This window comes from Camponotus vicinus, unplaced genomic scaffold, assembly GCF_025532165.1.
Source record: "Camponotus vicinus isolate PSW18456_S1 unplaced genomic scaffold, iyCamVici1.0 SCAF_5, whole genome shotgun sequence".
NCBI lineage: Eukaryota > Metazoa > Arthropoda > Insecta > Hymenoptera > Formicidae > Camponotus > Camponotus vicinus.
Genome location: NW_028141977.1, coordinates 7,462,261 through 7,477,584, shown reverse-complemented (window position 1 = coordinate 7,477,584; position 15,324 = coordinate 7,462,261). Strand labels below are relative to the sequence as shown.

General features: G+C 31.5%; 1 protein-coding gene across 3 annotated transcripts in view; it reads left to right on the top strand.

The window, feature by feature from the left end:
* The window catches only part of LOC145971602 (uncharacterized), a 278,198-nt gene that overhangs the window by 230,231 nt on the left and 32,643 nt on the right, over positions 1-15,324 (top strand). For all 3 annotated transcript variants that reach the window (XM_083099472.1, XM_083099471.1, XM_083099470.1), the window contains 2 exons: positions 8,052-8,220; positions 10,292-10,446. In XM_083099472.1, coding sequence (XP_082955598.1) covers positions 8,052-8,220; positions 10,292-10,446 — 324 coding nt within the window. The remainder of the gene's footprint in view (positions 1-8,051; positions 8,221-10,291; positions 10,447-15,324) is intronic.

Genomic DNA, 15,324 nt, shown 5'->3' with positions numbered 1-15,324 from the left:
TAGAAAATTTTATGACAAAACGTAAGTGTATAAACAGAAAGTAAGTTTGTATAATTTTATAACATGGTAGTTTTTAGCAAGATTCGTTATGTTAGCTCTGATTATTAGAGTCCGTTATTCTGTAAATAATTTCTAGATATAATCTTTTATCGGTAAATTGAAGAGAAGGTAGAATATCAAGAGGAAAAGGAGAATTCCACTTCGCGAGCGTTTGAATGGGAACGAAATTTAATCGAGATATAGCGGACACGATCGGAGAAGTACTTGTGGAACGATTGCTTCGCGTCGCGCTGCATTTTAATACGAATCGTGTTTGAACGGTTAATTTCAAATAGAACGAAGATGTCGCGAACGAGAGACGATCAGGAGAAGCAATCATCAGAGCGTGGTGCAAAAATGACAACTTCCGCCTCGTTGAGCGCTATTGGTTTCAGCGATTGGAATATTTCTATTCGCAAATGTACGAATGGTACCGAATTTGCCTAAATTCTATTTGAAGATCTTGTGTTTTTGTATCGAACGTTTTTATCAAAATATATATATGACATACTATAATCTACTATAATTTGTTATATTATAAAAAGCACAAATTATAGTAGATTATAGTATGTATATCTTAATAAAAACGTAGCATTTAATAACATTTAATAAGCTATAAGCATTATAATTTTATTGGAATCGAGACTTTTAAATAATTTTAATTTTGACATGATGTATATCATAAGAATTTATTACTATAAAAAGCACTAATTTTAATAAAAATTTTAGTAAATTAAGTATTTAGTAAATTAAGTATTTGGAATATTTATAAATGGAAGGTAACGCACGTATTTCTTTGCTAATCTTACATTAATTTTACTAAACTGATGCTTAATCATCAAACTATTTAAAAATTTTTTGCAAATATTAATTCCTTTTTTCAATTCTTCATAGTATATAATTTTTAAGATTGAGAAAAATTTTGCAAAATATTCTTGACAAATTGATAATGTAATTTAAAGAATGAAATCGCATTTACTAGATTTTGTACTTTATATATTACATAGTTATATATTACATACTTTATATGTTACATAATTGACATAGCTAGAATGTTTCTAAAATATAAAATCAATAACGAAGAGGATACATCATGTACCCATCGATCATTGATATGATTAATATTAACATTGAATAGGTATTTATCTGATTTCATTTATTATATCATAAAAAATGTAATGATATTTATGCGTGTATATTAAATGATTTATTGTATTATTTATTAAATGTGATTTTTTGTTTTTGCAAAAAAATATTTTATGAGGAGATTCGTCCTTTCTCAACAAATCTTTTATATATATTTTATTTCTTTTTAGAATTATTTGATATTTTACACGATTCGCACGATTAATACTTACTCCTTTGCTTTGAAGATTTTTTGTAAAATTAGGCCTTTTTCATGTTACAAAGTTAATTTCTTTGTTTTACTATTTTTTTTCAATTAAACAAATGTCTGAGACGAGATAACGCAAACAATCTTGCTAAACCGTATAATTATAAAATTTATTTCTTTATTATATATTTAATATGTAAATTCACATCTATCACAAGATAAATCGATAAAACGTAGCTCGCATTAATAATGCGAATGAATATTCATCTCTTATAAATACTGATTTTAATTTAATTAAAACCACGTTAAATATTTATTAATTTTTTATATTTATAATTTGACTCTTAATTGCTTCTCTTCAGTGTTATAGTTCATTTTTGTACAATCTATTATAAACATTTGCTCAAATTATCTTCTTATATCAAATCTATTCCTACACATTTTAGATTTCTCTCTCTATTAATTACTTCTAAATAAAACTTCTAAATAAAACTATATTTTTATTTTAAAAAGTTTACAACATATAAGAAAATAAACGATGATGTGACTATTATTTGATCACATCATTTGGCATTTGAAAAATATTTGCATCTTTTGCATTGAAAAAAGGAAACAATTATTTAAAACACCTTGTGTAACATGCGATATAATTTCTATATAAATTTAATTTAATTATAGTTGAATTGCGTAGAAGTAATGCCTGCTGACATTTAATTCGGCGAGTCCAATCGAGTGTGCAAGAATCATTCAGACAGAAATACTGAAAAATCGATAATAAAATATTACTTAGTAATAACCGGAAAATATTGAATTGACGCTTGAAGGGCGCGGTATTTCATAATTTCCACTTCGCCTGACACATAAACGCAGCAAAATATACGAAAAAAGCGTTGCATGAATATATGCGCCAGATGTGCAATCAATCTGGCAAAATCTATTCTATTTAATTAATCGCGGTGCGGATTTAATCACGCCGAAGGCATGAATAAAGACTATGCTGGAATTATTAATGCCATATGGCATTCATTTTATAGTTTAACATGCACCCTACAATGTTTTAATACTTCTACTTCTCATTCGTATACAAATTTTTTTAACATATCTCAATTATTACGATCTGGAAAATGAAAATCTCGATTTCATTTGATTAAAGTAAGTGATAATTGTATAGCAAATATTCTTATTGCTTTTGTATTTTAATTTGTATTTTGTATTTTAATTCGCTTTATTTTAAGTTTATGTAAACTTTAGAAATTGTTTGAAATTATTTTCAATTTTATAACAGTTTAAAGTTTCATTAAATTAACGCTTTATATGTATCAAATAAGTAAAGTATAATAAATGAGAATTATCTTAATAAGGATGATCTTTACAATAAATAAGGATAATCTTTATATAAATAAGGATTTCGCAAATTTAAAGAGATTAAACTTTCTTTTGCGCCTAATCTAAATCAACACGAAAATGTATGAAAGACATCTCAAGGATCTCACGAAAAGATTATGACGTCTTTTAGACATCTTCTAAATTCTTATGTTTGAGATGCAAAGTTCCGGATAAAGAGCGAACTTTAATGCGCTGGTGGCTGCATCTCCTTAAATGTCTCCTTGAAATCTGCTCCACCCTAACCATGAGGGATTTTAATAAGCGGCGCATAAACTCGTGGGAACGAAAAAGTGGCAAAGTTCGAACGCGGACGGTAGATCGAAGTCGCGTGGAATCGTGGAATCCAATTTAAATAATACTATCCTTCCGGCAACTTCGACTTCGGCATTTCCTCCGGGGAGAGCAAGCGACCGATTGCGTTCGTTGCCCTTTCCTCTCTAACCAGTTGTCTCAAAGGAGCTTAAAAAATGATCCGCCAAAAGAAATTATGAACGCTTGCGCAGTTCTCTCGCCGATCTCTCTCTCTCTCTCTCTCTCTTCTCTCTGCCCTTCTCTCTCTCAATCTTTTTCTCCCTCAATTCCGGTCGAGACTGGATTAAATTCTCTATCGAATTCCGCAGCGTCTGTTCTCATCGGAAGAGAAGATATGCCCGAAAACGCTCACGATGTGCGGGCCGAGCTGTCGATATTTCGCGAAGCTTCTAACGTCGAACAAATTAGAAAACGCCAGTGGCCTCAGCCAGATGTTATGTAATTTCTTAAACTCAAAAAAGGTGTCACGATTGACCGCAAACATCGGCGAGTGAAAATGACAGCCGTCACTTGCACGGAGACTATTTACCGAACCGAAGTTGTGCGCGGTATGCGGGAATTAATCAACAACTCGAAAATTGGATTTTGCATTTAATATACAAATTGAAAACGTGATTACTTGCTCATTACTGTTGTGCTTGGAAAAAATATTTAATGTAGTATACGTAATCATATTGTGTGATTGTCAGAGTAGGTACGATTTTATTGCGATAGCTTGTTCTTAATTTAAAGCAATCATTTTCATGAAACGCCGAAAGATTGAGAAATCTATTAATATGATTAATATTTCTTCTTTGACTAAAATTTCTCTTCTTAATATTTCTTAAGAAGTAATCAAATTCTAAATGATTAGATACGAGACATGAAATATTCGTACATTTAATGAACTATTTTTTATGTTAATTAAAAATCATTACTGTATACGAGAGAGAGGGAGAGGAGGGGGAGAAGAGGATACTGATATTATAATGATGAAATATTATTTAAAATTGTTAATAAATGTTTTATACTCACTACGAGAGAAGAAATGTAATTAAGGCATTGGTACAAGTCCTCGATGACAGCGTCTATAATAATTATTTATCCGCAATACGTCGTGATCAATCAGGCGTGAAATTTTGATAAGTGCGCATGGTATGATGCATTGTCTGTCCGGCCCATTTAAGTGATCTATCCATGTACCTTATTAAGCGAGAACACCTACCGTGTCTCAGTAATATTCGCACCGAGTGTGCCATTGTTTATCAAACGTATTTTACAATATAACGTGTTTTCCCAAGATAATAATTTATCATTATCACTTCATGAGAATCTTCCGATAACACTCTTTGATTAAAAAGCATTTTTAATGTTATTAAATTCATAAATCATATGTATATATAATTTTATGTGTATGTGTGTGTTTGGAAAAATGCATTTGATTAAAATAATGCAATTTGATCGCTGAAATCAAAATTTCCTCGAATGTAATAAAATTATGAAAATTTTAGACTGATATTTATACATTTATTTACTTTCAAATTTAAAAATATACATACATAAATGCTTAAATTTTTATCTTCTGAAATTCTTGAAGTATAAAGTATACTAAATTTTTATAGATTTTTACGGAAAAAAGAGTTGTCTAAAAAATAATTGCTTGCGTATTATTTATTAAATAACCGATTCAATAAACCTCTCAGTAAATAAATACTTTCAAACTTATAAGCGGAAATCGTGCTCATTATTGTAAGGTTCAACTGATCTTTAAAGAGAGAATGCATCAGACGATTAAAGCACATTCCTGAGTCCCTTTAACTTTCAAATTCTCGCTTTTACCGACACAAAAGCACTCCTATATTGAACTGAGCTTCCTGCTTGACAGCTTCATTTCATCCTAAGTGGTTTCACTATGTCGTCATCCCCTGTATTGCGGACATTAATCAAGAGATTGCTCGAGTGTTTCAGCAAGTATGTTGAAAGCATCCTACTGTAACTTGTATTTACGTAACAGATACGGTCGCATTAAGTTATCTTCATCTGATAAATGATTCATTCATATGGAACTTTCAATTTCAGATTAGTCATGGCGCATTGATTTGTTTGTATCATTGCTTTCTTCATAATTCACATCGATAATATGACGTATTAATATAGAAAAAATATGTAAAATAAAAAATTTCTTGAATTAATTAAGACTAGACATTTCAAATAAAAGAAAAACTGCGTTACATACGGATTTAAAGAATTCCGTCCATTCAAATGGAGAATAGAAAACTCGACGGAATTTTTTCGCGATTTTTTTATCGCAAACTTATTAAAACTACGAAGAATTGTCGGAAGCTTTTCTTTTAATATTCATTAAAATTCCTGGGGGGTATTGACTGTTTCTGGCAGATATTATATAGTCAATCTTAGACTCTCGAATTTATATATGTAGTAAGAAAAATTTAACGGACAGTTTTATATTTTGAAATGATTATTTCACATTGAATTTTCTAATATTTAATATAATTTTAAACATGAAAATAATTCAAAATTTATCATGTTAAAAAATTTCACGTATGATTTCACATATGAAATTTGACGATGGGATAGATAGGATTGTTTTACATAAAAATAAAAGAGTTAATATGTCTATGTTAAGATGCGGATATGTATTTTTTGCTTTTTGGTACAAAATGAGATTTAAGAAACTAATAAATTTAATTAAAATATAGTAAAAAGTGAATTGAATTAGCTAACAATACACATATATCAAATGACTTCAAAAGATGTTAAAATAGAAAAAAATGTTCTGAGTAAATTCCAAGAGATTTCTGAAATTCGGAAATTCGGAAACCTCTCAATTTTAAATAAATTCTAGTTTTTTCAACTTTTATTGCTTTAAAAGTATTAAATTTTTAAATCATTAAATTTCACACACACACACACATACACACAACACATATGAATTGTAAAGATTCTTATTCTTAGGACAAGTCATGATTTTGCTATTACCATTTTAGCGTCATATGTATAATATCATCATAGCCACTCTCATATCATGTAACTCAGAAGAGCAAATAATATATAGACGTGACAAAAACGGACGGAGAAGACACGAGAGAGATATCGAGCGAGTGGTATCATAAAATTTGCATACCGACCGACTTGAGAATTGCTGTTGGCGATTGTACTGAATTTTAACAACGAGCTCGCTCGCTATTCTTTCGTTTGTGAGACTCCATATTCGCGAACGTGTAGATCTTGCGTGAGTGCCGAGAGGAAAGCCGGACCGATGCACGTATTTCCGAGATGCGTTTTACGCATCTGGTCACGAACAATCCGTTTTCGATTTCCTCGCTTGAAAATGCGTACACGAGCGAAAATCCGATGCAGCAACAGAAAGAAAGAGAGAAAGACAGAAAGAAAGAAAGAGAGAGGGAGGGGGGGGGAGAGAGAGAGAGAGAGAGAGAGAGAGAGAAAATTTCAGGTGTTGACTTTTTGTAGTCTTTTCGTTTTCGATAAAAATTCAATGCATAAGTATAGTTGCAGTGAATCTTGTTTTTGTGTTTTTTGCTTATGTTTGTATGAACAAGCATATTGACACGTTACGCTGTTAACTATCTTTTCTCGATATTTTTGACATGTATTTTACATTTATATTGCCTTTTGAACCAAGAAAATATTAAATCCTGCACTTACATTATTTTTCAATATTTTTGAGAGAAATAACAATAGTACTAAATTATTAAAAGTTAAAATTAAAAAATTTGTGAGAATACAGAGATTATATTTTTGTAATTAAACATATTGAGAATTTGAATAATACAGTATAAAAAAATAATACGGTATAAAATTATATTTTTTGTTTAATAGAAAATTTTGCATTTACAAAACCAAGTTCAGGAAACCTTTTAAGAAAAATAAATAGTATTTCTAAGCAAATTTTCTTTTCTGCATTCTCGTAATATTTTATAGCATTAAGTCATATATTGGATATATCCTAGACATGATGATGTAGAATTTATCACCATTTTAATTAGACATATTAAGTGACGATAAAATGGAATTTTTTTTAGAACAGGTGATGAATTATTAAAAATAAGTTATATAAGAGATTAAGTGAGATAATCTCCCAAATTTTATAGTTTTATGGTTTTATGATTCATAAATTGTGTCTTTTTATAAATTGTGATATTGATATTGTGACTATCCAACGGAGCAAAATACAGATAAAGGAAAATTTTAAAAATGAATAATAAGATATTTATTTAAAACTTTTTAAAAATAATTATACGACAAAATCTATTTCCGTTTTAAAATATTTTAGGCTCTTTATAGCAATATAAATAAATGCGCTGTTTTTTTTTATAAGAAGGTACAGATAGTGGTTATGTAAATTAAGATTTACATTATTCTGTTGTAAATTACTTTTGTGTATGAATTATTTTTTTGTGTAAAGCTTTCATGAATATAAATATAATTATATTTTTTTGCTAAAAGAGACATAATATTATATTTTTTATTTATATTGAAATCTTTAGTAACATTTCTTCCTCTATTTTTTATTTTTGACAAGAATTATTTACGTCATTTTATGTATGTCTAACAGTATATATATTTAAGATATAAATGCCATAAAGTAAGCTATAAATCAAAATTGTTATTTATTAAATTTGATTAATATCAATATAACTTTACACAATATTTTATTTTATGATATTAAAGCTTTTTTAACTATATTTATAGCTTACTTTATTGTTTAATATATTCGAGTCCAAATTATATGCAGAATATTTAATATATATATTTACATATTGATTTATAAATACTATATATTTACTAGTAATTATTGTTTACTAATAAATAATATGTTTCTGTTATTTTATTTTTTTATTATGCAAGTGTTTTTTTTTATTTGAAATGTATATATTTTTTTAATTAATGCTTGCACACAAGTATTTCAAGAAAATCTGAATATAGTTAACCGATTGTGCATTTTATATCTGTATTAAAGCACCGACTCTGACGATCAGCGACGATTCCGGGCGTATAGTTTCCAAGGAGAGGCATTTGAAAGCGGGCAGTGTTCTCAGACTCAGATGTGAGGCGAGGGACGTGCTAGAATCGTTGAACGAATCTGTCGTTTGGACCAGAGGAGACGAAACGCTTAGCGAGGACATTAGGTAAGAATGGAGAATTATTGTTTGTCTTATATTGTAAAGTTCCACTTATTTATGATTCAGACGCGATAGCTGCAAGCTCTTTTGATAAATCGTTTTTCGAAAACCATTTCGGTAATGGATTTATTGTAATATATCTCTCTGTAGACACTCTATTTGCAAATTCGATTTCTCTTTATTACTTACATCATTTTTTCACACAATTTGTATATAATCTAATGTATGTATTCGTATAATATATTTAAATGTGTAAAGATGTAATGATAAATAAGACGTAAATCTTTTTGAGAATCGTTTAAAGAACTAAAATGTTCTGCAGATATAGGAGTCTCTCGGGGCTAAATTCACTATCTTTTATAACTTTAAATCCGGATGTCTGGTTGATTTAACATAAATAATTATTAAAAGAAAAATTAACGATATCGTGTCGCGATATTTCTTAATGGATTACGAAGCTCTGCAAAAGAAAGGGAAAAAAACGATACTCTACAGCTTTTTCGAACGATTCCACGGCAGTTCTAGCGTGAAGCAGGTTCTTAATTAAATTATTGCGACAAAGCTGGAATACGTAAGTGCCACGAGGTTTGCTTGAGATTTACATTTCCGAAAGGAACGAAGATTTCTTCTCCCGTTATGTCCTCGATTTTCCGTTCTCTGCTTTCTGGCCTTTCTGGACGATGATACCGAGAATATCTCAAAATGTCTCGTATTATTTTCGCATGTGAATCGATAAAAGATTGAACCGTACGCTCATTCTTAGTCATAGTTTTTAATACATATGTATAGAAATTTTCTAGCGCATCTACATCTGCATATATACTTGAATATAAAGCTTTTTTGTAACGTAATTTAAAACAAAAAATAATAAATATTGAAATTTATATACTGAAAATAACAGTTTTTCATACGTTTTATTTTATAATTATATAATTTTTTCATACGTAGAAATAAACATTTTTGTATATTCAACATCGATAGCTTCTTGATGTCAAAGGAAAATATATACATAGATATATTACAAATTAAAAAAAAAGGAATTTTGACTTATGAAACAGATAATAATAATTAAGTCGAATAAAAAACATTTAATGAAAAATATAAGTCGAACTATTAGTCAGAATTAAAAATGATATTTATTATAAAGTAAATAATTTGCTTATATTTCTATTTGTCGGAGACAATGTAAAAACTAAAATATTATTTGACACATTTTTATTCTGAAATTTCGTTTATTTTTGTTTTATACAGGTTCATTTTGTTAGACAGATTATCTAAATGGAATTTTCAATGAAAGATAGATTGGATAAAGTGAACCAATTGTCATTCTGATCTCACGAAGGAAAACGAATAGAAAGTCTGTTTCTCATTTGATTATCTATTCGTAAAATATACGAAATTCAAATAATGTACTCGCTCGCGATAAATTCGTCATCCAGTTCCGAAACGAGCTTCTTAATTAAATTGGCAGACAAGGCCTGGTCGAGATTGACATACGCGAGACTAGAGAGGAATTTCTCCAACAGCATTCTATGTCCACTCGACAAAATCGCCTCCCTTTCTCTTCTTCCTAACAACTCGATAACGTGAATGTACAGGGTGTCTCAGATTTCTCGCATTTCTTCTCATTTACCGATTATTGAATTGACTTTTTCTTAGCACAGATGCTAAGATAATAACTTAAGTTTTTATTTTATTTTTAGGAGTCGATTAATTTAAGTTTAGAGAAATTGTCAGAAATCAAACTTATATAGAAATGCAAAAAAATGTTAAAATCAACTTGAAGTTTAAAATTAAAGAGCATTCAAATGATTTTAATTTGATTGCATTAATTTGATTGAATGATTAATTTGATTTATTTAAAAAAATAATGTTTAAAAAGATCATACTTCAAAGATTGATGAGAAAAACACTTAAACTTCGGCTTCAATTTAAGCTTTGAAATAAGATGAAACTGAATTGAATTTTTCGATAACAAATTCCACTCCAGATTGGTCAAGGAAGAATATACAAAGACATCCTGTATATGCAGAATTTGTGAACTGGACAGAAATTCACAGGTCGGTCTCGTTTTCAGCGAGAACAGAACGATGGAAATCTCGGCGGGTAAGGAGGTCCTCGTGATTGTCAGTACTCTCATCGTGGAGAGGGCCAGCCCGAGGCACGCCGGGAACTATAGCTGCATGGTGCCTGGCAAAGCCAAGACCACCGTCGCAGTCCACGTTCTCAACGGTGAGTATGTCCTTTACGTGCACACGTGTACCATATCTCGTTATACAGCTTTTCTCTCGCACTCGTCCCGAGAGGAAGGATAATCTCGCCGGCATGTCGATAGTTACTTATCAAAGCTGAACGAAGTTTCTCTCCATGGTCGGGAGACTTCGAATCATTATGCGCGATATGGATTAACTGGATTGAAAGTTGAATCGCGTCGTAACTGAATGCAATCCTCTTTCCATCTCGAGCCCAGTTTCTGCGATTTCCGCTCCGCAATCGCTAGCGCAAACCTTATACGCACAAAACTGCATCTCCAAGTTCAAACGAGCGATTATGCGAAGCTACATATGTCAGGTTTTGTCGGAAATTGAAGTTACTTTAGTTTTTAAGGGTGACTTTGACTATACGAGAGAAAAATATACATAATACATTCTCTGTATAAATCACGCTTAGGATTTAAATGGAAAATTGTAGAATGTACAGCTTTGTTAGAGGAATATATTTTGCTATTAAAATTTTTAAAAACTTAAATTATCTTGCAAGACAAAAATGACTTCACATTTATTTTTCTTCTATTTCATATATTTGCATGTTTTCTCTTACAATTAATTGAAGCTTCAATAAGAGAAATGACACGAAGTACTTTCTCTTCAAATGTTTCCTAACAATCTTCTAGCGCGAACATTTTGCACAAATATCCTCTCGTTGCTTCATGCTTTTCACGATGTCACAACGAAGACAGAGCAAGTTCCCCGGACGACCCTAGTAGTTACTTATCAAACTTGAATGGACTTGCTCGTCGCAAGAGTCGGTGGGAATACGAAACGAGGTATAAATCGCAGGGGATTCACACGGTGATTATTCACAGTTGAGCTGCGCGTTTTTCGCTCGCCACCATGCGGATCCAGCTAACCGCGTGAAACATAAGCGCGCAACATTCAGAACGACCGCCTTTCTCTCTCCAATGTAGAATGTTAATGTCGCTGTAGCTCTTCATTATAGAGGGCCGTGTGCAACCCTCCACCGGCATTTCCGAAAATTTGCGAGGACACTTAATTTATTCTGGCCAACCGTGCTCGCGTATGATAGGGAAATATTGTGCGTTTTATCACGCGCAACGCCGTCAGGAAACGCCACAATTCTTTACTACCTAGCGACGAACTCGGCGAAATGGATATTCCGAATATTTTGTCATGCGTTTCGAAAAACGACGTAGCATAGGATTCTTGATTTATCGTTATATGTATATCTTGCTTAATATTTTAAAGAGTATTTTTTTCCAGATTTCGCAATCTATGTCGCAAACAAGAAATAAATGTGATTTCTTAATAAATCATTTTTTTCCTAACAATATATTTTCGATCTTCCATAAACATTCTGTTAATCTATATCAATTCGATCAAGAATTATTTGAAATGAAACTTTTTTTGAGAAAATATATATATTATATTATACAGGGTGTCCCAGACCATTCCTCCTCCTTTTAAAATGAAAATAAATGGCTTTTATCAAAAATCGCGAACAATTTTTAAGTAAATCGGGTACGCTCTATCAAATGGTGATATTTTCAACTTTTGATTCCGACCGGAAATACGCCATCCGGATCGGAAGTTGAATTTTTTTAGGGGAACATGGTACTTTTTATTACAGACTCGAATTGTACGTGAAAAAATAAGAAACTTTTGTATCAAACGTTTTTTCTGAAAGTGCCTCTGTCAATCTTAAAATTGACCATAAAGTACCATGTTCTCCTAAAAAAATTCAACTTTCGATCCGGATGGCGTATTTCCGGTCGGAATCAAAAGGTGAAAATATCACCATTTGATAGAGCGTACCCGATTTACTTAAAAATTGTTCGCGATTTTTGATAAAAGCCATTCATTTTCATTTTAAAAGGGGTGTACGGGTGGTCTGGGACACCCTGTATATATTATATATTATACAGGGTGTTAGAAAAGTCTGGAAACGGTCAAATATCTCGAAAACGAAACGTTTCTGAGAAAAATGCTTCGAACCAAAGTTGTAGGATTTCAAAAGATCTATTTACTGGCACTATGAGTTTAACCTTGGATGGCGTCAGAAAACATACAGTTGTTTTTAAGAAAAAATATGGAATTGTTAATTGCAAATTACATATTTTTTCTTAAAAACAACTATGTTCTTTCTTTACACCAATTGATTACTCTCATTATTTTGTACATAAAAGTATTAAGGTAAGATAATCGAAAAATGAATATTTTACTAGATATTTGATGGTTTATATAAAATTAAGAAATTATTTCAAGCCTCATAACTCGAAAAGTACTCAATGAAGAAATACTTTATTATAGTGTTTTGGAAAGCTCTCGAGATAAGCTACAAGAATAAGTAATAAAAAATAGGGGGTACCGTTTAAAAAATTCTAGGTGACCTTGGCGACGCCACCCAAGGTTAAACTCATAGCGCCAGTAAATAGATCTTTTGAAATCCTACAACTGTAGTTGGAAACATTTTTCTCAGAAACATTTCGTTTTCGAGATATTTGACCGTTTCCAGACTTTTCTAACACCCTGTATATAACAAAACAACACAGAAAGAAAGCGATGAAGGAAAAATCTCATTCTTCTCGATATTCAAAGAAAATCTTGAAGAACAAGAAAAACCACTCGCGTGAGTCTATGGTGACATGTCATAAAACAGGCTGTTAATCGTAAATTTAGCATCGTAGTCTGGTCTGCGATATGTAATGCGATTGAGATGTAAGGGCTTTCTACGAAGAAATCCCTCGTAGAGCGGACACCTTTTCTGGTGAGCATCGGTAAGATGGGAAACTCCCCTTTATCCTATAATGCGCTTAGCAGATGTACCGAAAACTCGGAGGAAAAGAGGCCGTATTCTCTCTCTCTCTCCCCCTCCCTTCCCTCCCACCCTCCCTACCCCTTCTATCTCTCTCTCTCTCTCTCTCTCTCTCTCTCTCTCTCTCTCTCTCTCTTCCTCCCCTCCTTCGCGCGTAACATTATCCATTCAATAAATTGAGCTTAGCTTAAATACGATATCATAATCGACCGGATCGATTGAAACAATTTCATTACCTAACGATGCGTGTGCTGTGACGTGTAGAAAAAATAAAGGGGATAGAACCTTAGTTCACTGAGTACGTTAAAGACCATGTGGAATTTAAATTTCTGAAAGACGGATTGTCGTTCGAATGACTCTGAACAGATATGATTTCCATCATTTAATAGGAAATTGTAATCGGTTAAGTTAATGAATCTTGATTGTGTATAATAAAATGCGCTTATAATAAAAAAAAGGTTTCATTTTACCAGAGATAAATATATAGATAAATTTATTATCGATATAAAAGAGTGATAAAGCTTTTGGACAGAATCCAATAATAGTATCTTGAAAATGTCTTATACAAAAAAAAAGAAGAGTATCTTCTTATAGATTGTTCTACGGAGAGGATAGAAGAGCATTGATCCTTCTAAAGCTTTTAACCGTGATCGCTAAGAAAAACAAAAGCAGAGGAAACAAACAACGCGGACCTTACTACATTGATTAAATATAATACACGATAAATATTTACAATACTATAATATTTACAATATAGAAATGTTATTCTTAAATATTTTATTAAAAAATGCAATCTTCACATAATATTTCGGATGAAGAATAAAGCTTTTAGTAGAAATAAAACTCAGAAACATTATTGTAAAAATGTGTCTTTGTGATGTAAGAAAATAGTACACGCCGTTGATGGAAACATTGGGAGAAAAACTGGAGAAGAATAAACTCACGGATCTTACGCTTTTAGCTGTAAACATACAAATATGTTTAGATAAAACAGTGTCTTTAAAAAAATCATTATTTTTTTATTCGTAATTGCGCGCAAATGCATTCACGATAAAATCTTTAAGATTAAGAAGAAAAAGAACCAATTCTCTTAATATAAACTGTATTAGAAAATCGAAAAACGTTTAATGTTAAGTACAAGAAAATGCAACGGGTGAATAAAGTACCCAGATATCCAAAAAATTGCGTCAAGAATATAGAATATAGAATCAATTTGTCTGCGTAAAACGACCTACAACTCGTTGAAAAATTGACACGGGAGCAAAGTTGTTACGAAGAATAGGATTTACACTCAATCGTAGGAAACAGGAGAAACGGTCTTGGCCGACAAGTTGACATCAATGCACTTTTAGTAACGTTAAGCAAGGACGGTCCCTAGCTTAAGGGAGGCTAGCATTCGTTTTGATGTAGCTGACGACGGTGCAAATCTTTGATACATTGACAATGCACAATGTGCATTGTGCTCCCTTTTCTGATGGTCCATAAACGCGAAATTCGCGCGTTTGCCAAGACGGCGGGAAAAAAGGACGGTTTCGCAAGATAAGACGAGTTTTCTCGTCGGGGTCGCTGTATTCCTGAGATGAACAGAATGTCGATAGGAGAACGGGAAATAAGAGGAGATACGAAAGTAATGTCCATCTCTTCCCTCTCGCGAACATAATGCACGCCGCTTTCAACAACTCCTCGTTCCGAGCCCACTTCTTCTCAAAAGTAAAGGAAATCTTAATCTTTCGTGCGTCTGTCATAATCTCGAAGATGCATCTTTGATCATTCTGTCATTGTTTCATTCTTCGCGAATGCATTCATTTCTGTCGCTTAGCGCGGCTTCAATCTCACAAATTATGTTTCGTTTAGATTAATCTCTCGAAATGATTTCAATCAGTGATACCTTAGAAAGAAATTTCAAAGAAAAATCTGTCGCTACTACGTTAATTTATAATATTATCCTGTTGATGTACAAAAATTCTTATATCTTTAATAAAGTTCCCAGAAAGAAGATACTGAATTGATGGAATGGAAACTTTGAATAATTTCGAGAAATTTTGTAAAGTGTATAGA